This window comes from Megalobrama amblycephala, linkage group LG22 (genome assembly GCF_018812025.1).
Source record: "Megalobrama amblycephala isolate DHTTF-2021 linkage group LG22, ASM1881202v1, whole genome shotgun sequence".
In the NCBI taxonomy this organism is placed as follows: domain Eukaryota; kingdom Metazoa; phylum Chordata; class Actinopteri; order Cypriniformes; family Xenocyprididae; genus Megalobrama; species Megalobrama amblycephala.
Genome location: NC_063065.1, coordinates 22,606,506 through 22,634,217, shown reverse-complemented (window position 1 = coordinate 22,634,217; position 27,712 = coordinate 22,606,506). Strand labels below are relative to the sequence as shown.

General features: G+C 37.7%; 2 protein-coding genes and 2 long non-coding RNA genes across 4 annotated transcripts in view; all 4 read left to right on the top strand.

Moving 5' to 3' along the window:
* Positions 1-27,712, top strand: part of LOC125258304 — a 725,453-nt gene that overhangs the window by 540,461 nt on the left and 157,280 nt on the right.
* Positions 7,188-11,565, top strand: LOC125258306. The gene is made up of 3 exons (XM_048175210.1): positions 7,188-9,532; positions 10,312-11,317; positions 11,426-11,565. Exon 1 carries the CDS (start codon positions 8,491-8,493, stop codon positions 9,529-9,531), a length of 1,041 nt encoding a protein of 346 aa, XP_048031167.1. The 5' UTR covers positions 7,188-8,490; the 3' UTR covers position 9,532; positions 10,312-11,317; positions 11,426-11,565.
* LOC125258338 lies at positions 11,562-15,943 on the top strand. Its single transcript, XR_007182589.1, has 3 exons — positions 11,562-11,584; positions 14,113-14,202; positions 14,995-15,943. It is a non-coding gene; the product is annotated as an uncharacterized LOC125258338 (long non-coding RNA).
* On the top strand, positions 19,391-21,572 carry LOC125258335. The gene is made up of 2 exons (XR_007182586.1): positions 19,391-19,953; positions 21,078-21,572. It is a non-coding gene; the product is annotated as an uncharacterized LOC125258335 (long non-coding RNA).

The following is a 27,712-nucleotide window of genomic DNA, read 5'->3' as shown; positions in this document are numbered from 1 at the left end:
ATGTCGCTGCTTAAAATTCACAAACATTAATTTATTGCACATTTATTGGAAAGTTTGAATTTATCATAAGTCCGAATGTGCGAATATAAAACCAACTTTACCGAAATCGTGCCGTCGAACTGTTGTATAAACGCAATATCACACTCGTAGCCGTGCGATATGGCTGTATATCAGCACGCAGTGATTACCTACGGACGAATCACAGCGTGCTGATATACAGCCATATCGCACGGCTACGAGTGTAATATTGCTCATATATCTATGGGTAAAAAAGAACATCGATAACACAAACGCCATGACTGTTTTGGATGTATTTTTTGGAGAGATGTTTTGTTTTCTTTTTTTCAGACATTTTTAAAAAATATATATTTCTTATTTATTTACCGGTACGTTGTAAAATTTAAATTGTTTTTTTTTTAATAAGTATATTTATTAATTTTTAAATATTTCAAAACAAGATTTAAAATCGAACAAGAGGAAAAAAAAAAAAAAAAAAAAGGGCTTACCACCTCATTAAATCAATTTAAGAAATAAATGAGATAAAGAATGACATCAACATACAAACAACATACCTTAGACATTTTTGCTCCAATGTGCCGCACATATGTAAACCTCATTAAACAAACCCTCTAATAAGAATAGAGGATATATCTAAGCCCATATATACCAAAAATGGGTCCCACCTTCTATGAAAGAGGACATCTTTATTATAAGAAGCACAGGTTAAGTAGTCTAATGATACATATTCCAATGTAACCCTGTGCCATAGGGACCTAGAAGGGGCTTTATCGACTAACCAATTTAAAAGAATGCATTTTCTTGCACAGAATGTTAAGAATTTACAAAGTGCCTTTTTATGTTTGTCTACGATAATGTCATCGTATATTCCAAGCAACAAGTGTTTTGGACCGTAACCAATATTAATAGATAAAATAGCATTAAGTTCTTGTTCAACCATAATCCAAAACTTCTGAATCTCCCTACAGAACCAAAGACAGTGATTAAGATCTCCTTCCTCGGTTTTACATTTTGGACACATTGGCGAGCAGTCTTCTTTAAACTTATGCCTCCGTGAAGGAGAAATGTGAGCTCGGTGCAAAATTTTCAACTGCATTGCTTTTACTCTGTTACATATGCTTAAGGTCCCAGCATTCTTCCATGCTTCCTCCCATTGATCGTCTGTGATTTGTATATCAAGTGTCCTTTCCCATGTCTCCTTCAAGGAATCCGTATTTGAAACACCACAGTCCTTGAGAACCTTGTAAAAAGAACCAGCAGAACTGTTCATTTGTGAAAAAAAAAGATGTCTCTCCACGGCCGAAGTGTCCTGGTTTGTGAGCAAGGTAGTGTCCTTTTTCACAAAGTCTCTCAATTGTAAATAACGAAAAAAATCCTGTCGTGGAATACTATACTTAATGACTAATTGGTCAAATGACATTAAAGTGCCTCCCTCAAATAGATCACGTAAAGTGGCAAGACCTTTATGTGCCCAGGCTCGAAAATTTGGGTCTACAGTCCCTGGCAAAAAGTCATAGTTATCACAAATGGGAGTAAAAATTGAGGTAAGTTGGAGCCGGCCCTCCAAACGCCTAATAACTTGCCATGCCTTGATAGCACTAACTGTGATGGGATTACTACAAACGACTTTCAAGGATTTAAACTTTTTAAGAAAAAGCAAATTTACTAAGGGAAGTTTACTAAGTGAACTTTCAATATCAAACCACACTGTTCTGGACCCTTTATGTACCCAGTCAGAAATGTAACGCAAATGAACACTTAACTGATATTTCCGAATATCTGGAAGGTCAAGACCTCCCACCGAAGATGAAAGCATTAAAGTTGAAATTTTTATACGTGCTCTTTTTTTGGCCCATATAAAGGAACTAAACCAGCCATTCAATTTCCTAATGGTTTTATGTGTAAAATTTATTGGAATCATTTGAATGGGGTAAAGTAATCTTGGAAGAATATTCATCTTCAGGAGGGAGATCCGCCCCAACCAAGAAACAGGAAGGACATTCCACCTTTCTAAGTCCAACCGAATACGTTCAAAAAGTGGAAGAAAGTTTGCTTTATACATCTGTTCAAAGGAGGGGGTAACATTAATGCCCAAATATATTAAACCCTCGGGGGCCCATCTAAATGGGAAGGATGGTAAACCTTGGGGTATTTGTTTCAAGCCACCTATAGGCATTGCCATTGACTTACAATAATTAATTCTATATCCTGAAAATGTACCGAATTTGTCAATTATGTCTAAGAGAGCTGGGGTAGAGGTATCAGGATTCACCATGAATATCAAAATATCATCGGCATATAAGGCAATCTTATGCTGATTGTTTGCTATCGTTAACCCACAAATTTCATTATTTGATCTTATAGCCTCTGCCAATGGCTCAATTATCAAGGCAAATAAAAGAGGTGAGAGAGGGCAGCCTTGTCTCGTCCCTCTCCCAACTTTAAATGTAGAGGAGCGACATCCATTAGTTAGCACGGCACTAAGAGGTTCATTATACAATAACTTGACCCACTTAATAAATTGCTCACCAAGACCAAATTTATATAACGTATGAAATAAGTAGGGCCATTCGATGCGATCGAATGCCTTCTCCGCATCTAAAGAAATCACAAGACCGTCTACTGACCGCTGTTTAGCAAACTGTATCACATTCAACAGGCGACGCATGTTATTGACAGAGTTACGTCCTACAATAAAGCCTGTTTGGTCATCCTTTATTAGAGCAGGGAGAAGGCATTCTAATCGTGTTGCTAATATTTTAGAAAGAATCTTCAGATCTACATTTAGCAGTGAAATAGGTCGATATGACGAACAGTCCTCCGCTTGCTTGCCTTTTTTCAAAATCAGGGATATATTTGCTTCTCTCAGGGACTGTGGCAAGTGGCCTTTTACAAATGAGTCATTGAGCATATTTAGCAAGGGGTCAACTAATAAATCTCTAAATTCTTTGTAAAATTCACAACTTAGCCCATCTGGTCCAGGTGCTTTTCCAGATTGCAAAGTCTTTATGGCTTCTAAAACTTCCTTTTTAGATATGGGAGCGTTAAGGGATGAGGTCTGATCCTCTGATAAAGTGGGTATGTTAAGGGTGGAAAAGAAGAGCTCTGTAGACTGTGTTGTATCCCCTTCTAATTCTGACTTATATAAATTTTCGAACCATTCTTTGAATATATTATTAATAGATAAGCTGTCCAGGAAGCGTTTACCGCTACTATCAACAATGGACAGGATAGACTGAGAGTCAGACTTTTTCTTCGTTAGATATGCCAAATATTTCCCCACTTTATCCCCATGTTCGAATATTTTCTGTTTAGCAAAACGTAATTTAACTTCTGCTTGTTTTGTTAGAAGAGAATCTAAAGCAGATCTAAGTGCAGAAATTTCCTTCATCTTACCAGGGGTTGGTTTTTTAATGTATAATCTCTCAGCATCCTTAAGCTTCGATTCTAAGATCTCTTTTTGTTTGGCTTGTCTGTGCCTTTTACTTAGTGTGTATGATATAATAAGGCCTCTAGAAAAAGCTTTGGCTGTTTCCCATAATAAAGATGAGTCTTCAGTTGAGGCAGAGTTAATAGACATGAAAGAGTTAAACTCCTCTGTAAAATATGATATAAAATTATGATCAGCCAAAATGAATGGGTGAAATCTCCAGCTATTAGACTTAACATTCTGGTTCCCAAAAGAGTATTCGGCAAAAACTGCTGCATGGTCAGATATAGATATATTCCCTATATGACAAGACATTATATGCTGTAACATATTTTTTGGTGAAAAGAAATAATCTATCCTAGTATAAGAGCTGTGGACCCTAGAGAAAAAAGTATACTCCTGATCTGCAGGATGGCAAGCCCTCCAAATGTCTACATAGTCAAAGTCTTCACAGAGAGCCTTAACAGTTTTAGCCTGAGTTGATAATAATGGTTTACCCATTGGGAATTTATCTATAATGGGGCATAGATGACAGTTAAAGTCTCCCCCAATAAACAACGTCTTAACTCCCCACTCTGCTAATTTGGCAAATGCTGTAGTCAAAAAATCGCCCGGATGGCCAGGAGGCCAATAAATGTTCATGAAAGCAATTTCCTCCCCGTACAATAACCCCCTTACAATTAAATAGCGCCCTCTTGTGTCCTGTAAAATTTTAATTGTTAAAGATTATGTTTGTTGTTCAATGTATTATATAATGAGTGTATTTTGTATTGTATTTTTGGAGGGTTTTTTTCAGAGATTTTTTTAAAATATATTTTTTTAGTTTACCGTATGTTCTGACATTGTTTTTTAAAGATAATTTTTGTTGTTCAATTTAATATATTTCTTGCAGTTCAAAGCATCAAGTGTCTTGTATTTATCTTGTACTTACATTCATTTTTTTTTAATTTTTCTTAGATTGTTTCCTTAAATGAATGGTTGGGCTTACCTTGCATGAATTGCCCAGTTAGGACCAACATAAGATCCTTACAGAGCCCACTTTAAGCCCATATGGGCATTCACGGTTGAATCCTGGTGCAAGCCCACTTTAAACCCCTTTAGGCAGGTGGGGCCCAAATGGGTCTGGCACAAATTGCCCGGTTAAGACCCACATAAGACCCTTACAGATCCCACTTAAAACCCACCTGGGCATCCACGGCTGGCCCCCATGTGGATCCCGGGTGCAAGCCCACTTTAAACCCCTTCAGACTGGTGGGCCCCAAATGGGTTTGGCATGAATTGCCCAGTTAGGACCCACATAAGACCCTTACAGATCCCACTTAAAACCCACCTGGGCATCCACGGCTGGCCCCCATGTGGATCCCGGGTGCAAGCCCACTTTAAACCCCTTCAGACTGGTGGGCCCCATGGGTTTGGCATGATTGCCCAGTTAGGACCCACATAAGACCCTTACAGATCCCACTTAAAACCCACCTGGGCATCCACGGCTGGCCCCCATGTGGATCCCGGGTGCAAGCCCACTTTAAACCCCTTCAGACTGGTGGGCCCCAAATGGGTTTGGCATGAATTGCCCAGTTAGGACCCATGACCCTTACAGATCCCACTTAAAACCCACCTGGGCATCCACGGCTGGTCCCCATGTGGATCCCGGGTGCAAGCCCACTTTAAACCCCTTCAGACTGGTGGGCAAATGGTGGCATGAATTGCCCAAACCCACATGACCCTTACAGATCCCACTTAAAACCCATCTGGGCATCCACGGCTGGCCCCCATGTGGATCCCGGGTGCAAGCCCACTTTAAACCCCTTTGGGCAGGTGGGGCCCAAATGGGTTTGCATGAATTGCCAGTTAGGACCCACATAAGACTCTTACAGATCCCATTTAAAGCCCATCTGTGTAGCCATGTTGCAAAGCCCACTTTGGAACCCTTTGGGCAGGTGGGGCCCAAATGGGTCTGACATGAATTGCCCAATTAAGACCCATGCAGTACCCTTACAGGTCCCACTTTTAGTACGTCTGGGCTTCCACGACTTGCCCCAATGTGGATCCCGGGTGCAAGCCCATAATGGGGCCCACATTTGCCGCCCATGAAGCCCTCATCTGGGCCCCACATGTCATTGCTGGCTGGGCGGGGTTGTGTGGTTGTGCGTGACAGAGACTGAGCGGGAAATTTATGGCATAAAAAAAATAACGCGCTTTCATGTTCACTGTCGTGTTCAAGTTCTTTGCGCCTAAATCAGCGAGTCTAATCACCGTTTAAGCAAAGCAGCGTCGACGCGTGAGTACGACGACTGACAAATATAATTTAATGTAAAACTGTGTGAGTGGTGCAGCAGAATTATCCGAATCCTCCGGTGTTCAAGCTGAATGCTCCAGAACTGAAACGTCGTTGTACAGCTGTCTAGTTTTACTACTGAAATGTCGAACTCGTTTAAAAGACTGGTCAGTTATGTTTAGTTTATTGTGGGAGATGATGTAACTATAGCAACCGCTTCACCGTCGCTGTGTTTTAGCAAAAAATATAGTGGAATGCTTAATCAAGCTGTGTCTATACAAATCGCCAAATTATACTGTGCTCTAAAAACATGTAACGTACACATGCGTGTGTAGCAGAAGATTAGTCAAGCTTTGGGATGTACGTCATAACTGCATCTTTAATGTACAGCTCTGTTGCTTAGATAAGTTCATCTTGTCACTGGTTTAAACTGGCCTGTCAATCATCTGATTACAGTTAGCATTATCTTAAATGTAGTTTCTTACCAAATATCTTGATATGCGTTTATTAAAATGTCTCTTACTCTGAAATAAGGTTATGGTCATATTGTTCACCCCTACTATTTAGGATGGCTAGTAAAGTATATTACATTACATTACATTAATGATATAAGTGCTATAACAAGTCTCAGTTAGCTTAAACGCATATTATATTATGTATATTAACAAATATAGTAAACTTTAGTAGCCTAAACCATTACAGTAACAGTAATACAACATTTTTTTCAACTAGCCTATACAATATATATTTTTAAATGAATTGCATGTCATTTAGCAACATCAGTTACAGCTTTTATTTATAAATTCTTATGTAGAGCTAGCTTACTGCAAGTGTCTCAGACAGCCACCAAGCTAACACAGTGAGTATCTTTAAAAACCTAACATTCCGCACATTCAGATGTAGTTTAGTATGATTGTTTAGAGGAAATAAAACAGCTTTGTGTAACCTCTAAATTTTGATTTGACAAATACATGTGAATAAATATCAAGAAATTTTGTGAGAAACTATTACTCTAGTCCTAATCTTGACTGTGTAATCTGTTTATTAAATGTTGGTTGACTTCATTTTTCTTTTCTTCATAGAATTACTTCAGGCAGTACTGCAAGCAGTGTGGGGCATTTGCCTTTGACCAATGAAGTGGAGCTGCAAGTTCTGCTATTTTACGACAACCAACCAACTCATTGTGATAAGGCACTACAAGCTGAAGCACTGCCATCACACAAGTAACTATCCGCTTCCCTGCATATATGAAGACTGTGTGTGTTCATTTAGAACTGAGTTTGCTCTAAGAAAACATTTGGCCAGGGACCATAAACAATCTGTCCGGCTCTCTGCTGCAGCCTTTACATTGAAGTGTGATCTTTGTGCTTTTTCAGAGACCTGTGGAATTACTCAATATTTCACACACTTAAAGACTCATCTCAAAAACAGAGAGAGTGTGAAATGTCCTTTTCAAAACTGCAGCTTTCAGTCTAGAGTATATAGTACATTTCACGCTCATAAGAGTAAAAAACATCAGCATTGTGGAGTAAATTTCTTTCGTACAGACATTTATCAAGCTTGCACTCCAGATCTTCCAGACAATGAAAATACTGCTTTTGAAGACAATCCAACACATTTGGATGATCTGGACCTCTCAGCATCTCTGTTATCTTTACCGTGTGAAGAAAATGTGCAAGATTTACTACATCGAAAACTAGCATCATTCTTTCTTCGGTTGCAAACAGTTCTTCATGTTTCCAAAGCAGCAACCCAGGAAATTGTAAATGAACTTACCAGCATTTTCACAGTTGCAGAAGAGTTTACACCAAACATAATTGAAGATGTTTTGAGCAAGCACAACTGTGCAATAAGTGATACAGTTATCAGTGCCATAAAAGAGATTATTGTGAAAGCAAATCCATTCAGTTCTCTGACAAAGAGTGGCCCTTTTAGCACAGAATACAAACGGACAATTTTTTACAAGGAACACTTTCAAGTGATTCAACCTGTTGAATATGTTCTAGATGCGTCGTCTTCAAGAAAGTGTGTTTATATTCCTGTTTTGCAAACATTGTCAGTACTGTTAAACCGTAATGATGTTCTAGATAAACTTTTGCAGACAGAAGACAGGGAATATTTTCCAGAATGGGCCCAGTTTAAGTCATACAGGGACGGCCTATATTGTAAAGAGAATCAGTTGCTTTCTTCAGAAGATTTAAGTATAGCTTTGGGATTGTATATAGATGATTTTGAAGTTTGTAATCCATTAGGAACATCTAGAAAGAAACATAAGATCTGTGCAGTTTATTGGGTGCTTTCAAATTTACCAATTCGGTATAGGTCTTCTGTCCAATCAATATACCTGGCATGCCTTTCCTACAGCAGTGATGTGAAAAAATATGGCTACAGTGCCATTCTTGAGCCGTTGCTGAAAGACATAGAAGTACTAGAAAATCAAGGAATATATGTTCAAAAACTGGGAGAAAATATTAGAGGTACTGTACTGTATGTCTCTGCGGACAATTTGGGTGCGCACTCACTTGGTGGCTTTCAGGAAAACTTCAATGTGGATAAATTTTGTAGATTTTGTTTGGCCAGCCGCTCAGAAATTAACATTCATAAAGTAAGCGATGGTTTGTTTCCACTCAGAACAACCGAAGCTCATGAAAACATCCTTCTGGAATTAAAGGGGACAGATTTGGTTTCTGTGGACGGTGTAAAAAGAGACTGTGCACTTAATAGACTCTCTCATTTTCACACAATTCAGGGATTCCCCCCAGATTTCATGCATGATGTATTGGAAGGGGTAGTACCGAAGGAACTGAGTTTTTGCCTTAAATCCTTCATTTCCAAACATTATTTTACTTTTGATGATCTTAACTCAATTATTCAGTCCTTTCCTTTTAAATGTTCTGATAAAATTAACAGACCTCAACAAATTCCAAAATCTTTTACAATAAAACGCACTATAGGGGGTAACTGTCATGAAAACTGGACTTTATTGCGATTCTTGCCATTGATGATTGGTGACAAAGTACCAGAGAATGACAAAACATGGCAAATTGTTTTGGAACTAAAAGACATTGTTGAACTTCTGACATGTGGACATTTCTCTGAAGAGACATTGCACTACTTGGAGTTTAAGATCTCATCTCATAGGTGCTTGTTAAAAGAAGTCTTTCCTGACTTCAGTCTTTTACCAAAACATCATTTTCTCGAACATTACCCTGAACTTGTTCGTAGATTTGGACCATTGGTAGATTTCTGGACCATTCGCTTTGAAGCCAAGCACAGCTGTTTTAAAAGAGTGATTCATGATGTTAGGAACTTTAAAAATATCTTACTCACTCTTGCTACAAAGCATCAGCTCACATTAGAATATTGTCTAGACCAACCCAGTCTTTTTAAACCTGACTTGGAAGTTGGGCATGTTGCTTTTGTTTCTGTGGACACTCTGGAGCACTCTATGAAACGAGCTATAGAGGACAAATTTGCAAATATCACCACGGTATCTCTTGCAAGTCATGCATCTCTCCATGGGACTAAGTATGCAGAAGGAATGTTCCTGTCAGTGGGACATACAAGTGGAATGCCTGACTTCGCCAAGTTGGTTAAGATTTTGATAGTGTCCAACAGAGTGTCATTCATCATTGAACCTTACATTGCATGGCCCATTGAGCACTTAAGGTGTTATGAACTGGAAAAAAGTCTTGCCCCTGAACTAAAGGTTGTGGAACCACATGAACTAAATGGACACCACCCCCTCAACCCATACATGCGAGCAGGCAAATTAATGGTGGTGCCAAAGACCAAACTTATTTATTAGGGTAAAGTATGGCTGTACATGCCTTTTATTTTGAATAATTTGGTTTGATGAGTTAAATATATTTAGGGCAGTGTAAAATGTATTACATTTATATCAAAATTGTGACAGCAGCCTAATAGACCTTCTTCTTTCAGTGTGCTTAAAGGGATAGTTCAACTAAAATGAAAATTCTGTCGTTAACTATACTCACCCTCATGTCTTTTCAAACCCGAAAGACCTTTGTTCATCTTCGGGAAACAAATTAGGATATTTTTGATAAAATCCGAGAGCTTTCTGACCCTTCATAGACCATAACAGTACTAAAATGTTCAGTGTCCAGAATGTAGTAAGGACAAATTAATTTGTGTTCCAAAGATAAACTAAGGTCTTACGAGTTTGGAATCAGGGTAAGTAAATAATGACAATTTTAATTTTTGTGTGAACTAACCCTTTAAATGTTAATAAAACAACAAAAGACAGAGAAAATCATTCACTGCTCTGGACTGAATATCATCTTTATTTTTTAATAAAAATCAGTATAAATGTATGTTATAAATGAAACGTACTTACAATTTGTAATATTAAGCCTATGAAAACAAATATAGCAAGTGTATCTATGTAGGCTTTTATTCATTACTTGTTATATCCACAATATGACTTCAGATGTAGACATTTTTAGTTTAGTGAATACTTTACTGCTCCACTTATGTAGGCTGAATGTGTTTATGCTTGTTAGCACTTCTACTAAATACTACTTTATTAACACTATATGCTACCTTTCTCTAAATTACTTCTTTGCAGGTCGTAAAGGTTCCCCTCCAACTTCAAAATGCTTCTTCGAGTGATCATCTCTGAACGGGACGTTCAAAAAATTACACTTGACACTGTCCCTGACACAGTCCATGGTCTCAAAGAGGTGTTGAGAAGCAAACTGCAGCTAAGAGACAGTTTTGATCTTCAGTATGAGGATAATGATTTTCACGATTTTTGCAACCTTACTTCTGTAACTGATCTACCCAAGGACAAGGCGACACTGAAAATCCTGTTTAGCCCCTCTGATAAATTTTCAGACTCAAGTTTGGATATTGCAGTATTGCCTGTATCACAATCTCCATCAACATCGACTCAAATCAGCAGCTGTATCTCAGAGATAAAACAGAGTCGTTCACATCCATGGCCTGCTGTCTTTACTATCCCCAACTTCTCATATGATGTTGAGCTGAGACTAAAGCATGGTAACGAGGCTTACAGTACAGATGGAACTCTTCTGACAATGTCTCGAGACATGCAGACAGAAATACTGGATAAACTTGCTGAAGCAGTGTTCGCTTACAAAGCTTACCCAGACAAAGAGGAAATCAAAAGTGTGGCTGTTGCACTCGTTGAAAAACACCCTTGTCTGAAAGAAAGGGGATCTGCAGCTGGGTGGTATGGTTGGAAATTAAGTTTGACATGGAAGATGGGAAACTACAGGTCAAAACTAAGAGATGCAGGTTGTAAAGAACTCAAAGTGAATTCTGCAAAGAGAGGTCTAGAGGGACTCCAAGGACAGCGAAACAAAGTGAAGAAGCCAAAAAGGTCTGAGACAAACTTTCTCCCAGATCACCCTTCAGGAAAAGACCAGAAAACACTGGAACATGAAAGGGAACTGATGTGCCAGGAGATGAAAAAGAGGAATCCAGACATGAGTTTTGTGAATACAGCCATGAGCAGCACATATTCTCTCCGGAGACAGGAAATAGTTGAAAATGAACCTCCAGTATATGAAATGAAAAAGAGGTGGCCAGCTATTTTTTGTGAGAGACAGGTAAAGTCCCAAACTGCTGAAAATGGTGTTTACTTTAATATTTAGATTTTTTTGCAGTGTTGTTTAACATGTTGCTGTTATGTTTGTCATTTAATGTAATTATTTTAGATCAGTGCAGAATTCAACAGACTAATGTCGCTGGACCTGAGCAAGTCCTTTTATGAGGGTCTCGACCGAAATCTACCAAAACTGCTGTGCCTGTACCGTTCAAAGCGCTGTGCTGGGATTGCAGAAATGAGGACCGTAATGGACAGCCTAGATAAAAATGTAAGTACATATATTTCTACTGTACTTTTTTCATAAACATTATGAGCATTTCCTTTCTTGTCCTGCATAGCTTTTATTAGTGCTGCAAAATATTGAAGACAAAGGTTAAATGCCATTTGTAAATGCAGAAGTATTTAAAATGAATTACTATGTCACGGGGCAGGCCACTCAGGCTGCACCCACCCCTAAGACCCATACCACCCTTGGGGAGTCGGACAGAGGCCAGGCAAGGACGACAGACAAGACTTCAAGTAACACCGTATTTTATTGAGTATAAAAAGGGAATCTAAAAATGGTGAGTCTTCTGGGCAGGGTCGTTCCGTCCTGCGGACCCGCCGGAGGCCCACAGAGTGCGATATAGGGGGGTACTCTGGTGAGTGGCTTCGCTGTCTTCCAATGGGAGAGATGGGTCGGGGCTCACACTGGGAGGAGACTGCTGTAGGACCGTTCAGGTGCGCATTTCGGGTGACGTACTCCCTTCTTCCCAGGGGGAGGACGGGTCGGGACTTACGACCGGAGGGTCTGTGGTGGAACAATTAAGGTACGTGTTTTGGATACGTACTCCTCTTCTTCTGCAGATGACAGGCAGAGAACTGACGGCTGAGGAGCTCCACTACCAAGCAGTCCGGGAAGTATTCCAGTATGAAATCCTCTTGAAGGGCTGGCAGGCACAGAGCTTACAATGGGAGAAGTTCACTGCAAAGCAGACGGGTGAATACACAGATACGTAATCCTCTTCTTCAGCAATGACAGACAGAGAACTTACAGCTGGAGGAGCTTCACTGTAAAGCAGTCAGGTGAGTATTTCCAGTATAAAATCCCTCTTCACAATGGGCTGTCAGATAGTACACTCAAATATCTGTGGATTACAACAGTGTTAGCCTCTTCTTACGTCTTAGAACGTGACAGAAAGCTCAGGTAAGTAGTGGACACCCGGCGGGTTTAAGTTCACACTTCACACATCAAAACAGTGCATCACATCACTTCATCACTGCAATTCAACACTCAGTGGGAAATACATATATAGATGGCCGTCGCCCATTTTCTGACCTGGCATTCACGTCAGGGAGTCCCATAAACAAGAGAGAGGATGGAGATCGATTGAACTACTCACAGTCTCTCACAAACGATCTTACTGTCCAGCGATTTCCTCCTTCCGGTTGAGTCGGCGTGCTCTTTCTCCCAAACTCACAATGCCGTGCCTGTTTGCCAGCCCCACTTCCTCTTCTCCACCGCTCACGCTTCCTCCGAGATTCACAGTCCCCAAAAACGGCGCCCTCTTTGGTGCATCCTCTCTCCTTTTATCCTACCCTAAGGGCAACGTATCCCAATGTGCACAGCTGCCGGCGATTTCCGCTGATCACCCCATTCGCGGGGATTTTTCGCTAAACCGGAACTAGCCCGGTGTTCCGTTGTTATTGGTCCAGCGGGAGGCAATCGTGGCGAACATTAGTTCCGCCTTGACAGTTGGAATTTTGTCACCTCGTGACAACTACTTTTATCTTTGATAATCAAAATGACATATTAAAGTTTTTTTTTTTTTTAGTTTTTTTTTTTTTCCCCTGTGAAATCAATTTCTACAGGCCGTAATATTTTAGCTTGATTGTAACTTGCTTCATTTATTGTACAGATCTATGAATATGCAAAATACCCCATTTATTCACAGTGTATAGTATTGGACTTAATTATCTCAGTTTAAAGGGATAGTTCATCCAAAAATGAAAGTTCTGTTATTAATTACTCACCCTCATGTCGTTCCAAACCCCAAGAACTTCATTCTTCTTCGAAACACAAATTAAGATGTTTGTGATAAGATCCACAACCTTTCTGACCCTGCATAGACAGCAATATAATTACCACATTCAATGCTAGAAAGGTAGTAAGGACATCTATAAAATAGTCTGTGGCATCAATGGTTCAACCTTCACTTAATGAAACTACGAGAATACTTCTTGTGGGCAAGTAAAATAAAAATGTCTTTGTATAACAATTTCTTCTCTTCTGTGTCATTCGACGTGCATTGACAAAAGTACCACAACACATGCATGTGATGCTGCTGACGTAGGAGCCGGCATTCTGACTTAGGACCCAGATACGCTGCGCCTTGTTTACAAGCAGAGGAATGCACACGCATGTGTTGTGTTACTCTTGTGACCACACGTCAAGGACTGGCATGGAAGAGCAGAAATTGTTGAATAAAGTGTTTGTTTGCTTTTTGTTGTTGTTTTTTGCACAAAAAGTGTTCTTGCATCTTCACAACATTACGCTTGAACCACTATAGTCACATGGACTAACTTAATGTCTTTTATACCTTTCTGGGCCTTGAACATACATGAGTAGTTCCCTTGCTGTCTATGCAGGATCAGAAAGCTCTTAGATTTCATGAAAAATATCTTAATTTGTGTTCTGAAGATGAAAGAAAAAAACGAATACTAAAGTAAAAAGTGAAACCGCTTCAATGCAACAGGCCAGTAAATAAACTTCTAATAACAGTATCATTAAACTTTTTTTCTTTTCTTTGGGGGAAGGCATCAAATCAACGAAAGAGGGTTGCAGTACTGCAGGGTCTGCCATGGTTCATGCATGAGAATCCATCGCAATTCATAAAGATCTGTGAGGTATGTGGAAAGTATGGAGGCACGTTGGAGGCAGTTGAATAGTTGAAGTTAAAGGTATAGTTCACTTAAAATTGGAAATTCTATCATCATATACTCACCCTTGTGTTGTTTCAAACCTGTATGAATTTCTTTCTTCTGCTGAACACAAAGGAAGATATTTTGAAGAATGTCAGTAACCAAACAGTTAACTGGTCCCATTGACTTCCATAGTAGGAAAAAATATATACTGTGGAAGTCAGTGGGACCAGTTAACTGTAACATCAGAAGAAAGAAATTCATACAGGTTTTAAACAACATGAGGGTGAGTATATGATGACAGAATTTTCATTTTAAAGTTGAACTATTCCCTTTAATGTATTATTTCTAACTATGTGGATGGAGTATGTATAAGATTAAATGTAGCAGAGGCTATGGTATAGGACAATGTAATATCAGCAATAGCACTCTTTGGACTGTAATTGTTTCCCTTGGGGACATCTTAAAAATGAATTTTCATGGACTCTCTATGCATTTGGATAATTTATTCACACTAATCACAAAAAAAAAAAAAATCACATACTAGCCCTTGTAAATGTTGAAATTTCCTTACATCCCCATGAAATACAATTACTATCCATATAAAGTTGATTTATAGATATATTAGAGAATGATTAAGTGATTGAAATGAGTATTCGAGCACCACTTGTCATGAAGGTAGCACTTAACAATAATACTCATGTTGTGTTTAAGTCTTTGAGCTTCAGTGTTGTATGTGTGAAAGCACATTTTGAAGTTTGTCTTTTTTTAATACAGCACACAGATTCCGAAGAAGAAATGATCAGGGGCATGACTCTAGGAATCATCACAGTGGTGGAAGATGTGACAGACCCCATTCCATGCGACTCTGATGTGGCCCTTGTTATAGAGGAAGCGGTTGTTCTGCGAGGACTTGGTGACATACCAAATGCGTATGTGAACATGATGGGATTGCTTTATGCTCTTAACATAAACTACCCAAAAAACCTCAAATACACTTTTGAGGTAATTCAGCGGCTGCTGATGAACATTGGAGCGGATACGTGCAGTGCAAGAGTGCACTCCCTTAAAAATACATTGTTAAGTTAAAGATGTTGTTGAGGTAAGGTGTTGTGTATTACTATCAAAGGCCTGTGTTTTTTGAATATTTTACAGTTTTTCTTTGTTCTCTGTTCTCTGCATCGATGGCCTGACATCTATTTTAAACAAGATTTCATGTTTTAAAGTTATTTCAGAATTTAAGGGGTGTTATTAATGTGAAAAGTCTTAGTGTTAGTTTACCCAAAATGACAATTCTTTTGTTAGATAATCAACCTCATGTTGCTCTAAACCGTCTTTTGAACACACATCAAGTTATTTTTAATGAAATTTGTGAGCTTTCTGTCCCTCCTTTGACAGCCTACACAACTATCACTTTCAAGGTCCAGAAAGGAAGTAAAAGACATTCTTAAAGTAATCCAAGTGACTACAGTGGTTTATATATTTGTTTGCATGCAACAGTATCTGCTTTCGCATTCAAACAAGAAGTAGGGCTGGGCGATATATCTAACAATATGATCATGCCCATCTAGTCAGTTAAAGCCGGTTCCGTGATTATCGCTAAATCGCCATCACCTGCTTTTAAATGGAGTGGCATTTAATAGACAGAGCCGTAGATCACTGACAAGCTGTGCACGCAATATCGCGTTCATTATCGAAGGCGATTCATCTGGGATAATGAACGCGATATTGCATAGCTTGTCAGTGATCTATGGCTCTGTCTATTAAATGCCGCTCCATTTGAAAGCAGGTGATGGCGATTTAGCGATAATCACGGAACCGGCTTTACTGACTAGATGGGCATGATCATATCGTTAGATATAACGCCCAGCCCTAACAAGAAGCATGTGCTGTCATGTTTTTGGAAACATGCGATGGAGAAAACTATTTAATAAATAAAATGGTATGAAACACTAGCAATGATTCATAAAACTGAGCTGAAACCACTGAAATCACTTGGATTACTTTAAGGATGTGTTTTCTGGACCTTGAAAGTGCTAGTTGCGTAGGCTGTCAAAGGAGGGACAGAAAGCTCACAAATTTCATTAAAAGTATCTTAATTCATCTTCCAACAAAGGCAAGTCTTAACGGGTATTGGATGGCATGAGAGTGATCAATTAACAATGGTATTACCATTTTTTGTGTGAACTGAGACTTTTTTTTATTTTATTTTTTTATACATGAATACACTTTCCATGCATTTTCACCATTAAAATTTATGAAATTGCAATATCTTTTTATTTGACAGATTGTTTTATTTTGAAATTAAATTATTTTTCTGTAATGTATAATGTAGTTTTGAGTTTGTATTTGAAAATATTCAGAATTGTTTCGAATTTCTACTAAGAGAAGTTTACGCTATATTTTACAGTTAAAAAGTTTTTACAAAAAAATTCATTGTAATCCTTTGAATGTTAACTGAGTTTGCCCTTAACAGTTATTGAATTGTAAGGGAAAATAAAATCGTTTGTATGGAAAAATCTAATTATTTGGTTGAATGTGCTGTTGCAAGTTGAGAAAAAATTTTAGTTGAATGAACATAAATTTTAGTACAGATAACTTGAAAATTTAAGTTATCGTATTTCAACTAATCTTTACAAGTCCAGGTTAGTTGAAATAAGTTTTTGGGCCAACTATTTTAACTGTGTCAACTAAATTTTTTAAGTTGAAAATACTTAGTAGATTAAGTCAATAAAACTTAACTGAGTCAAAGCAAAAAGATAACTAAAAAATATAAGTTGAGTGAACAAATTTTTTTTTACAGTGCAGCAATGCATCATGTTCTGTAAGGTCATCATGTTTAACATGATCCAGGGGACTAAAACGTATTTCAGACCTAGTGGAGTAATTTACTATTACTATATTACTCCACTATGTCTGCCTACATACGTTTTAATCCCCTGGATCACACTTAGAATTTGAACGAACAGACATGTTTTGAGACTGGATAAGAGATCATGTAAAACCTAAGTAAAGATCTACAGGAAAAAATGTGAAGTTTAAATATGTTTTTTAGATTTAACACCAAAAGTGAAATTGGAAAATGAGCAGGTTCATGTGCATAGTGTGAGTGAGAGTCGAGTTGATTTTTTGCCCCAACAAAGGGGGTAATTGTGGGGGGAAATTTTGAGTTTCTGTACAATTGCCATATGATTTTACTTATATGCTTATGGTTAAATGATTTTGTTTTTCTCAGAAGTGCTTAAGTATGCATTCTTAGGGTGACAAGTGGAAAAACACTAAAGTGGTAAACATGTTTCTAATGTGGTGAAAGGACAGAGTTTCAGCCTTGGAGGTTAGAGATATAAAAGTGAGGGGAAGCTTTCATTCCTTGTCTTACACTCTGCAGCTGCTTGTGTTTCTGTTGACTGTTTGACCTTTCTTGCAAGAAATAAAACTTTCTAAAGACAATTGGATGTGTTTATCTCTTATGCAGTAAGAGTCAGTTGAATTTTTGCCACAACACTACGTTACTTCAGATGTGTAATGGTTGGATTCCACAAATGATCACATAAAACATATATAGGTTAAGACAATACAACATTTACTGTAGGTGTCATAAAATATACTGAATTTGAGAAATTTGCTATTGTGTTTCTGATTTGGCTGTGAGATTTGCCAATTTAGGGTTCGTAAGATGTGATGAATTCTGTCCAGTTGGCATTTTCACCCCAAAATGGCTGCTGCGCTACCGAAGCGCCTCCTTCTGGCTGTTACCCAAAAAGCATCAGAGTTTCGCCTCTTGGGGTCTATACTCTTTGTTTCCGTCTTGAATACTCGCATCCAGCTCCGGAAAATGACGAAAGCGTGTTAACGACGCAGCAGTTCTCCAAGTGACACATCCCAGGTAGCGCATATGTTTAAGTTTTTATAATCAAATTTAACTTTGCTAAACATTGTCATTGTGTTGTTTGTGATCCTCCATCAGCAGCTGCAGTATCTCTCAGCTGTATCAGTGCATCACTGTGACGTCTGACTGACCGAGGTTTTTGTACCACTCTTTATCACTGTGTGAACACTGAGCCACTGCTGTGGTAACTCTGACAGTAATAATCTCCTGTATCTTCAGTCTGGACTCCACTGATGGTCAGAGTAAAATCACTGCCAGTATTTGCTGTTCCACTGCCACTGAATCTAGATGGAGTTCCAGTATAACGATTGTTGATCCAGTAAATCAGGAGTTTAGGAGCTTCTCCAGGTTTCTGCTGATACCAGGCTAAACGATCACTGTATATTCCTACATCTATATGACACTCTATTGAAGCTGTTTGACCCTGTTGGACAGTTTTAACTCCAGGTTGAGTCAGAGTCACTCCTCTGGATTCTGAAGAAGAGAAAAGAAAAACAATTATTGTTTAAAACTACTACCATCATATACTTTTACAAGAACACCAAAACCAGAGTCAGTTTTTATCAGTCTTACCTTGAGCAAACAGTGTGAGAATCCAGATGAAGAAGGTGATTGTGTTCATTGTTGTTCTTTTGTCTTGTGTGATGATGAAGATTGTGTTCTGTTCTGCTCTCAGTCATGAAGTGTTAAACTCACAGCACTATAAACACTCTCAGAGCACTGAAGCATGTGTCACAATGCAAACAAGTGGGCAGGATTTACAACAGACACACTAATAAACTCTCTACATATAAGATTTGGTATTTCAATGGTCTACTTTAGACATTCAAGTGACTGCAACTACATGTCAACTTATTCTACTTACCAGATCCCAAACCTAACACTCTTCTACAGTCTACTAATACACTAATGAGAGTTAGTCGACATGTAGTTGACAAGTTACTTATAGTCAGTAGAATATCTAAAGTGGACCATCGAAATAAAGTGCAACCTAAGATTTTACATTCAGATTGATGATGTTGAATCGTTTTGTAATAACTGTACATATTAATTGTAAAATATTTTTTATTATATTTTTTAATTGAGCAGAATTCAGCTGGTCATGTGATCTCAACATGGTGGCCAACTTAAGGAGGGACCGTCCTTAAAAATAATATATATATTTTTTTTTTTAGGCCACCAAAATTACTTGAGAATAGTGTAGATCATTTTAAACAAATTTGTCAAGCATGTCAAACACATGAATTATTTCTTTATGAACACATTAATGTACTACACCTTTCAAAGCATGTTAACAATGAGAAATCAAGTACTAAATAAATAAATTTTGCTGTATTTAGAGTAAAGCAGAAATTATGTACAAAATGGTGTTTGTGAGTCCTGATGTCCTGTTATGTTCCTGATGGTGTTCATCAGGACTCACAATCAAGTCAGACTAGATTAAACAATGTTCATATGAAATGTTCAGAACTATTGATTGATTTATTTGAAGCTGCAGGTTTTTCTGTGAATCATGATGATTGAGCTTCATATGAAGAACAGAAGATCATTATGAGAAACTCCACAACATCATCCATGATAAAAGAGGTCAAAGGTCACCTCAGAGGTCACAGATCATCAAATATATTTCTATAAACAGTGTTAAATCAGAAAGCATTTAGTCCAAACTGAATGTGTGAGTGTTGAGAAGATGTGAGTTTCTTCTAATATCAGTGTGTTGAAGTGTTGTTTCTCTCTCTCTGCTGGAGTTTGTGTTCACTCGAGTGGAATAGAGGTTTTTGTACGACCGTTTCATTAGATTGTATCACTGTGGTGCACATTCGGTGGAGGAACTAAACTGGTGCTCGGTAAGTCTTTTTAATTACATATTTAAAAAAATAAAAATACAATTTCAGATTTCAGAAAGTGTTTTACAGCTGAAACAAGAACATTTTTTTTTTTTTTTAATAATAATATTGTGGTGAAACTTTACTTGAAGCATTTAAGTATAATGTGTAATAAAAGTATCCATAGTTAAGATTATAATACCTTGTATCTTGTAATAAATAATTGTAACCAAAATTAAAAGGCATTATATTGACAGATTCCTTGTTAAATCTGAAATTGTTTGTTTGCAATTTGTTTTAGCCCATTATACTTTCTAAATGTGTAACAGTGAATAGATGACATAATAATGCTTTATAACTGTTAATTAATTATTCATGAGATCATACATACATTATGATGTGTATAACAATGCTTAATTAATGCATTAAAATACTTTTATAATCCATTGTGTTTAAAGGCTTTAAATAAAGTGTTACTGATATTGTTTTATAATTATTTAATCTAAAACAATGATATTGTCATGTTTATTAATTCAGAAGAGCAACATTATTCCAAAAAAACTAAACATATTTCCATAATGTGTCTAACTGTGAGTTTATTCAGTTTATTACAGGTTTAATTTTCCTTCATTTATCTCTATACTCGGTTCATATATAGTTCATGTTTTATTGTAGATATCATGATGGAAAAATAGATCTGACATCAGAATGTTAAATGTTCTTTCTGTATTTCAGTCAGTGATGCTGAATCTCTTTTGTTCATGTTGTGCTTATAATTCAGTGTACAAACTGTAATTTAATACAAACAAAATATATGTATGATTCAGTTGTGTTTTAATTCTGTTTGAAATTGAGTTACATTTTGAGTTGAATATCTCAAGTAAAATTTAAGAACTTAATGTTCAGAGTTAAACTGCTGGATTTAATCAGTCAGTGTCTTACAGTATGTTTAGTTTGATCTCTGAGGTTTGATTTAAATGTATATAGTGATTGTGTAGTTTGTATGTTGTATATTATATCAGCTCTAGTGATGTTGAATGTCATGAAGGATCAGATTGTCGTGATTTTTGCTGCTGTTGAAATGCTGTGAGTGAATCAGTGTGTTTTCTTTGTGTTTGTGAATGTGTTGTGTTTGTCTCCTGCAGCTGGTCCCACAGTGAAGCCCTCAGTGTCTCTGCTGCCGCCCTCTTCTCTGCAGATCTCTGGAGACTCAGCCGCACTGCTCTGCCTGCTCAGCTCTTACTCTCCACAGGGGGCGCTGGTGAGCTGGACACTGGACGGGTCAGAGGTCACCGAGGGGGTCGTGACCAGCGCGGAGAGCCAGCGGGACGGCCGCTACAGCCGCAGTAGCGTCCTGACCCTCAGCAAAGCACGCTGGGAAGAGGGAGAGGTGTACGTCTGCAGAGTAACACATGATGGAGCTCCTCATGAGGTCTCGTTCCACAAGAGCTCTGAGTGCTGATGTTTCTCTCCTGAAGATGAGCCGTATCTGAGTGTCCTGTGTCAGGCAGGATTCACATGAGTCTAGTGCTGCAGCTGTAGTGATTTACAACTCAATACTGAAAGAGAGCTGGCGTGTCAAAGCACTGTGTGATCTTTCAATCTGCTGTAACATTCAATAAAGCTTCTCAACAAGTTCACTTTGTGTCTGACAACATCATTCAACTAACAGATGAAGATGCAGGTGCTTTTCACAAGCTTGATGTAGCAGGAAATAAAGTCAAATAAAGCTCTTGGGGTTTGAACATGGTCTCTGGAGACAGAGCTGCTCTATTCTGAGAGGATCACAATCACTCCACCCTGACAATGCAAATGGGCTTTTCAGTCTCACTGTTTGATTGGTCACATGATCTGGACTGGAACACACCAGTTTCACTTCTGCTGAAAATGTCACAATGAAAATAGATAGATGAAAATGTCATGAAAATCAACTGAATTAAGGGCATTTTTGGGAAACGCACATGGAATTGCAGCGAGCGTTCATAACCTCGCACGTAGAAAGCGCTCTTAAGAGCTAAGATACATCCTTATTGGGAAACCCAGCCCTGGTTGTATTCCTGCGTGCATGTCCGCTGCGCCTGTGACTCTTGATTCGGCTGTGTGACGACGATGTGTTTTAAAACGCAAAACAGGATTGTCTCGGGGGCCCCCCAGTGCTCGAGGCCCTGGGCTGCAGCCCATGTTGCCCATTAGGATAACGCGGCCCTGCCTGAAGCACACGAGGTGGCAGGGTTGGCAGAACGGTCTCCTTTATTTTCTTTTAAATTACTCAGAATTTAATGTATTCAATATTTCATTTAATCCTCAAATTAAATGCAGCCCGATTTTTTTTATTTTTATTATTTAGGCTGAATATATTTAGAATACAAAAAATAATCATAGCTCGTAATAATTTACAAGGTATTTTAGGGAAAGAGAGAAAGGGAAACTCCCGTCTACTCAGTTCCCTCCAAATATAAATACATATATATATATATATATATATATATATATATATATATATATATATATATATGGGTGTTTCTGCAACTACGGGCACTTTTAAGTCCCAGCAGTGAAATTTTAGATTTATGTTAAAATTTGTCATGTGATGCTTTATAAATATATTCTCATTGCCATTACACACCTTGACAAAAAATATGATTACTAATTAATATGATTTAATATAATATTATGAAGCATTTATAGCTCAAAACACCATTTTTGTTAATGTCCCACACCTGTGGTCTCAATGTTGAGATACATAAAATAAGCTAATTTAATTACAATTTGACATTATTTCAAATGGAATTGTTGAATATACAGATTAATTTAAATCATCTTAAAATTCTTTGTATTATTTACTGATCACTTTTATGATTTTTTTAACTAAATGTGCCTGTCCCACACTTTTGAGTCCTTACCGCGACAATGAAGAAAAGCTTTTATTATGAAATTTTATCAAACACAAACAAGTCTAGTTTCTATGAAAACAGAAATTATCACATGATCACATTGCTGACAGACTGGGCCACCACACTACTTCACTCAGAAGATGCCAAAAAATTAAGGTAAACCTCATCTTTTCTACATAGTATTTATTGTGCGTCCTTACCATTCAGCTTAATAATTGTGTATTTTGAACAAAATTTTAAAAATAAATGTATATTACTGTTAAATTCATGTATATTAAGATGCTAAGAGTTAAAACTAGTGTAGTAGGCCTTGCTAGCTGCAATTAGCTAAAATATTAGCCAAAATGTCATTACCGCAACATGTCTTTACCGCAGCAAATTTAGGTGTTGCGGTAAAGACCTTGTGTTGCGGTACAGACAAATTCAATGCTTACTGTATATTAAATTACAAATATTCAGTATATTATTAGTACTGAAGTATATATATTAGTATATATATTAACATGCCATTGTTTAACCCTAGATGAGACCAAATTCATCAACAATACGATCAAAAAAATGCAGAGAGGAAATGAAAAAAGACCCAGAAAGATATGCAGAAGGAAAAAGAGCGCCACAAAAAGAGAAAGGAAAGTGGGCAGATAAAAACTGTCTCCCAGCTAACAAAAAGAGAGAAAAACCTGAAAAGAAGGCAGTGGAGGATAAATAAAAGAAACCAGAGGGCAAAACAAAAAGTACTGAATGCCACAAATCAGTTTGTATCAACAAACACACCACCAGTATCCCCATCTGATGAGGACTTACTTGAGATTGACATTGTAATCTTACAATGAGATTACTTCTCAGTCTGAAATGAGAAATAACTCGGTATGGTACAAAAATGTAACGTTGTGGTGAGATGCAGTTAATTTCCGAAGCAGTTGAAAGAGTTAAAATAGTTCATTAAAAGTGTTATTTACTACAAAACTGCTACTATCTTACACATGCAATGTCTGTTAATTTTCTTTTGTTTCTTTCACTGTTGGTCTCTACAGTAGCCTGTTTTTGATTTCGTGGCACTTTAACATTGTGTCCTTACCGACACAAGATGTCATTACCGCAGCACTGCCCTATTTCTATTTTTTTTTACAGTTTCATTTGCAAAAAAATATTTTAACACTTAAGTTGAAATGAGTTACACATTGAAATTGCAACATCTGTCATAAAAAGTTAAATATGTTATATTTTGTGTGTATGGAAACAATTGACATCTAAGGTTACTGTAATTTTTTTACATGGCATAGAAAAAAACATGAAATTCCCTATTTTGTATATTATTTTTTTACATTAGTATTTACAAAACTGCATAAAATTTGAAAAAGCTATTTAAATATATTACATTTTTTTAGAAATTAATAAAGTAAAATGTATAAAATGAACGTTATTATAATGTTGCGGTAAGGACCATTTGTAAGAAGATGACCCGAAAAACAAAAAAAATAAACATGTTCCAGATTAAAATCTTAACGACTACATTCTATTTTGTGTACATTTTTATATGTATTACAGACTGTGATGGTTAAAATGTAAATTCATAGAGGTTGATTTTTAAAAAAATGGGACAGTCAAAAGTGCCCGTAGTTGCAGAAACACCCATATATATAATTACGGACACGTGATCTATGCGCAACCTCGGCAAACGCGAGACCCGAGCCGTATATTCTTTCTTGCAGACTTAAGGTGTGTTCGAGCTCATGCAGCGCCGCAAAGGCCGATCGGCGGCTGACTTGAAGCAGAGCATGCCGGTAAGAAATTTTGTCCGACTTGAGACAGCGCCGACACCATGTGACTGTGACGTATGGCTTCAAAGTACCACGAGAGCGATTCGAGATCAGCCGCCTGAGGCAGCCAGCGCAGTTTCTCAAGAGGAGCTGCACGAGCTGTGATGACGACACAGCTGTTTCACGATTGGCCGGATTCACCGCATGACAACGATCACGTGTGTTTCGTGTTTATTTTCACGCCTTCAGTTCCACGAATGCTTACAAATCTGTACTTTTATAACAGTTAAAGCTCTTTTCATGAAGTCACGATGTTATTGTGTCATGTTTATCAAAATAAAACTGATAAGAAACGTAGACCCCACAACATTGGTATTTAAATAATATATGCTTATATTGAACTTTATTCTTGTAAAAACAGATGCTGTAAGTGTAAGCCTCTTCAGTTCCACTCATGCTCATACACGCACTTTCAAAACAGTAGCCTACAATTCATATTTCATGTCGTTTTCATCTTTTTTTTTTTTTTTTACATTATTATTATTTGATTCATTTGTTTATAAAGGTTTTGTGTATAGGTTTATTTTGGACTTTCATACAAACTTTTACAGTATTAAGCATAAGTTTACAGCAAACGCCACACGATCAGCCATGACTGACGTAAATGCAGCAAACTACGTGAACCACAGCGTGTCCGACTTCACGTCTCCGTTTTCAGCTCCTCCCCGCCTGCACACGGCTACTCTCGCCGATCGGTTGCATCCAGCCGCAGCCGATGTCGAACACACCTTTAATCTACGCGCTGCCTCGGCAACGCGATAAAAACTCAATGCACGCGCTGCCTCGGCAACGCGAGATCCGAGCCTTGCGTTAGACTTTTATTCCCTCGAGAATAAAGCCAACAGGAGTGGAGCTACAAAACTCCCGCTAGTGCATACTTCTCTTCGCAGCAAACAACACATAAATCGTGTGTATCCCCACTCGCTTTGTAGTGTAGCACAGGGGGAAACACGACTCAAACTGCTGTTCACTATTTATTTGTTGTAAACGTGCGATTTTAAAACACGATACAGCATGAAAAAGTATGTGAACCACTTGCAGAATCTATGAAAATGTGAATAATTTTAATAAAATAAGTGAGATCATACAAAATGCATGTTATTTTTTATTTAGTACTGTCCTGAGTAAGATATTTTACATAAAAGATGTTTACATTTAGTTCACGAGACAAGATGCAGATTCATCAGTTTTCAAGCATCTTCTGCATATTTGAACCCTTTCCAGCAGTGACTGTATGATTTTGAGATCCGTCTTTTCACACTGAGGACAATTGAGGGACCTCAAACACAACTATTAAAAAAGGTTCAAACATTCACTGATATATGTAATAAGACAAACACCACCAAAAAAGACACACGATAACACAGAGCGCTTGCTGAAGACAACAGAAGCTAGCGTTCTTTGTTCTGGGTATGCTTTATAGTTTCCTGGTCCGTGACGTCTCGTCACATTATTGGTTAGATACAAGAGTGCTTCACGATGCAATCACACAGAAGGTTCCCATAATGTCATATGACGTAGCGTCGACAGTTCCCATGAAAGGGAACTACATATACATCGAAAACTTACTACAAATAAACATTCAACCTAGGTCACAAATAGAAAAAGGAAAATAAAAGGGAAGAAAGTACAAAGTCGATAGAGTGGTCATCTCATCTCTTCGCATTCTCTCACAGACGCCCACACACTATGCACATGCGCAGTTCACATTCTACCTCAAATTACTATAAATGCTTCTAAGTGACCGTTACAATTTTTGCAATATTACTTGAAACTGTCTTTACTAACTGATAAAAGACTATTTATTAGATGCACTGAAAGGAATAATATTAATATACATCATCTGTGCACGAGGTAAAAACATCAGGCCAATCGTTTGTGTGATCATCGCGTAAACGATTGGCCCTCTGGCTTGTCAATCACTGCCATGACGTTCCTTGTGAGAGACGAGCGCGGCTGCACGCTCCAGTAACTTTCTACAGGCGCTGCATGCAATGTTTTTGTCAGGAGACAGGAGTAACAACTGCAGACTATGAGTTACCTGCGGTGAGTCCGACATAATGAATCCACTAACACGACACAGCGAATGCCAGGTGGTAAACACTCGTGTTCCAGTACTCGTGCACGAGTTTTGGGAGGCGTTCCCTCGAAATGAGCTGTGAAGGAGGGGGGTTGTTCTTACGCATGCGCTCATTTCAAAAACTCACTAACAGTCTTTGGTTTCTCAGTCGTCGAAATCACCCTCTGTAGCACCTTTAATGAAATTAATAGGATGATTTTATTCTATTTAGTCATTAAGATTGATCAAATATGTTCAGTGTGTTCATCACATTTACCTTATATTACATTCTAATGATTTTATTCTGTTCTTTGTGAGATTTCTTGTGCCATATTCAACTTGTTTCGAGACATTTCATCAATTCATCCAAGCCTGAACTTTAAAATGTAAAAAATAAATAAATAAATAAATAACACTCTGTCACCATTTAATCATCACTTAATCATTTATTTTTTTATTTTGTTTCCCATCAGACAGCTGCTCACCATGACAAGGAAACGCATTATAAACTGGTCCCATTGTAACATGTTTGTTCTGCTTTGTTCTGTTTTATCATGGAGTTCCCTAGTTTGTTCCCTTGGTTACTGATTACTTTCACCTGTCAATCACTATGTCTCTCCATGTATTTAATACATCAAACCATCAAGTACTGTTAAAAATGTAGGTGTAATCTTCGACTCCACTCTCTCCTTTCAGGCTCATATTAACTCTATCACCAAATCAGCATTCATTCATCTATGTTACATTGCTCAGCTCCGTCCTTTTATGAGTCAAAGACGCTGAAACTATTTGTCATCTCGCCTTGATTACTGTAATACCTGCTCGTCCCCTACTCAAAACTCACTTATTTTCTGAATGTTATCATCTTTAAGTTGTGTTTTGTATTTTGTTGTGCTTGATTCTATTCTGCTGTGCTGCCCTGTCTATATTATGTTCTTTTACTGTTTCTACTAACTATTGTTTGTCATCATTGTCTACTAGTGTTTTTCTTTATTTGTTAAATGTAC

Excerpts from the sequence above, each read along its gene's own strand:
- LOC125258306 (XM_048175210.1), top strand. The coding sequence starts at position 8,491 with ATGCATGATGTATTGGAAGGGGTAGTACCGAAGGAACTGAGTTTTTGC.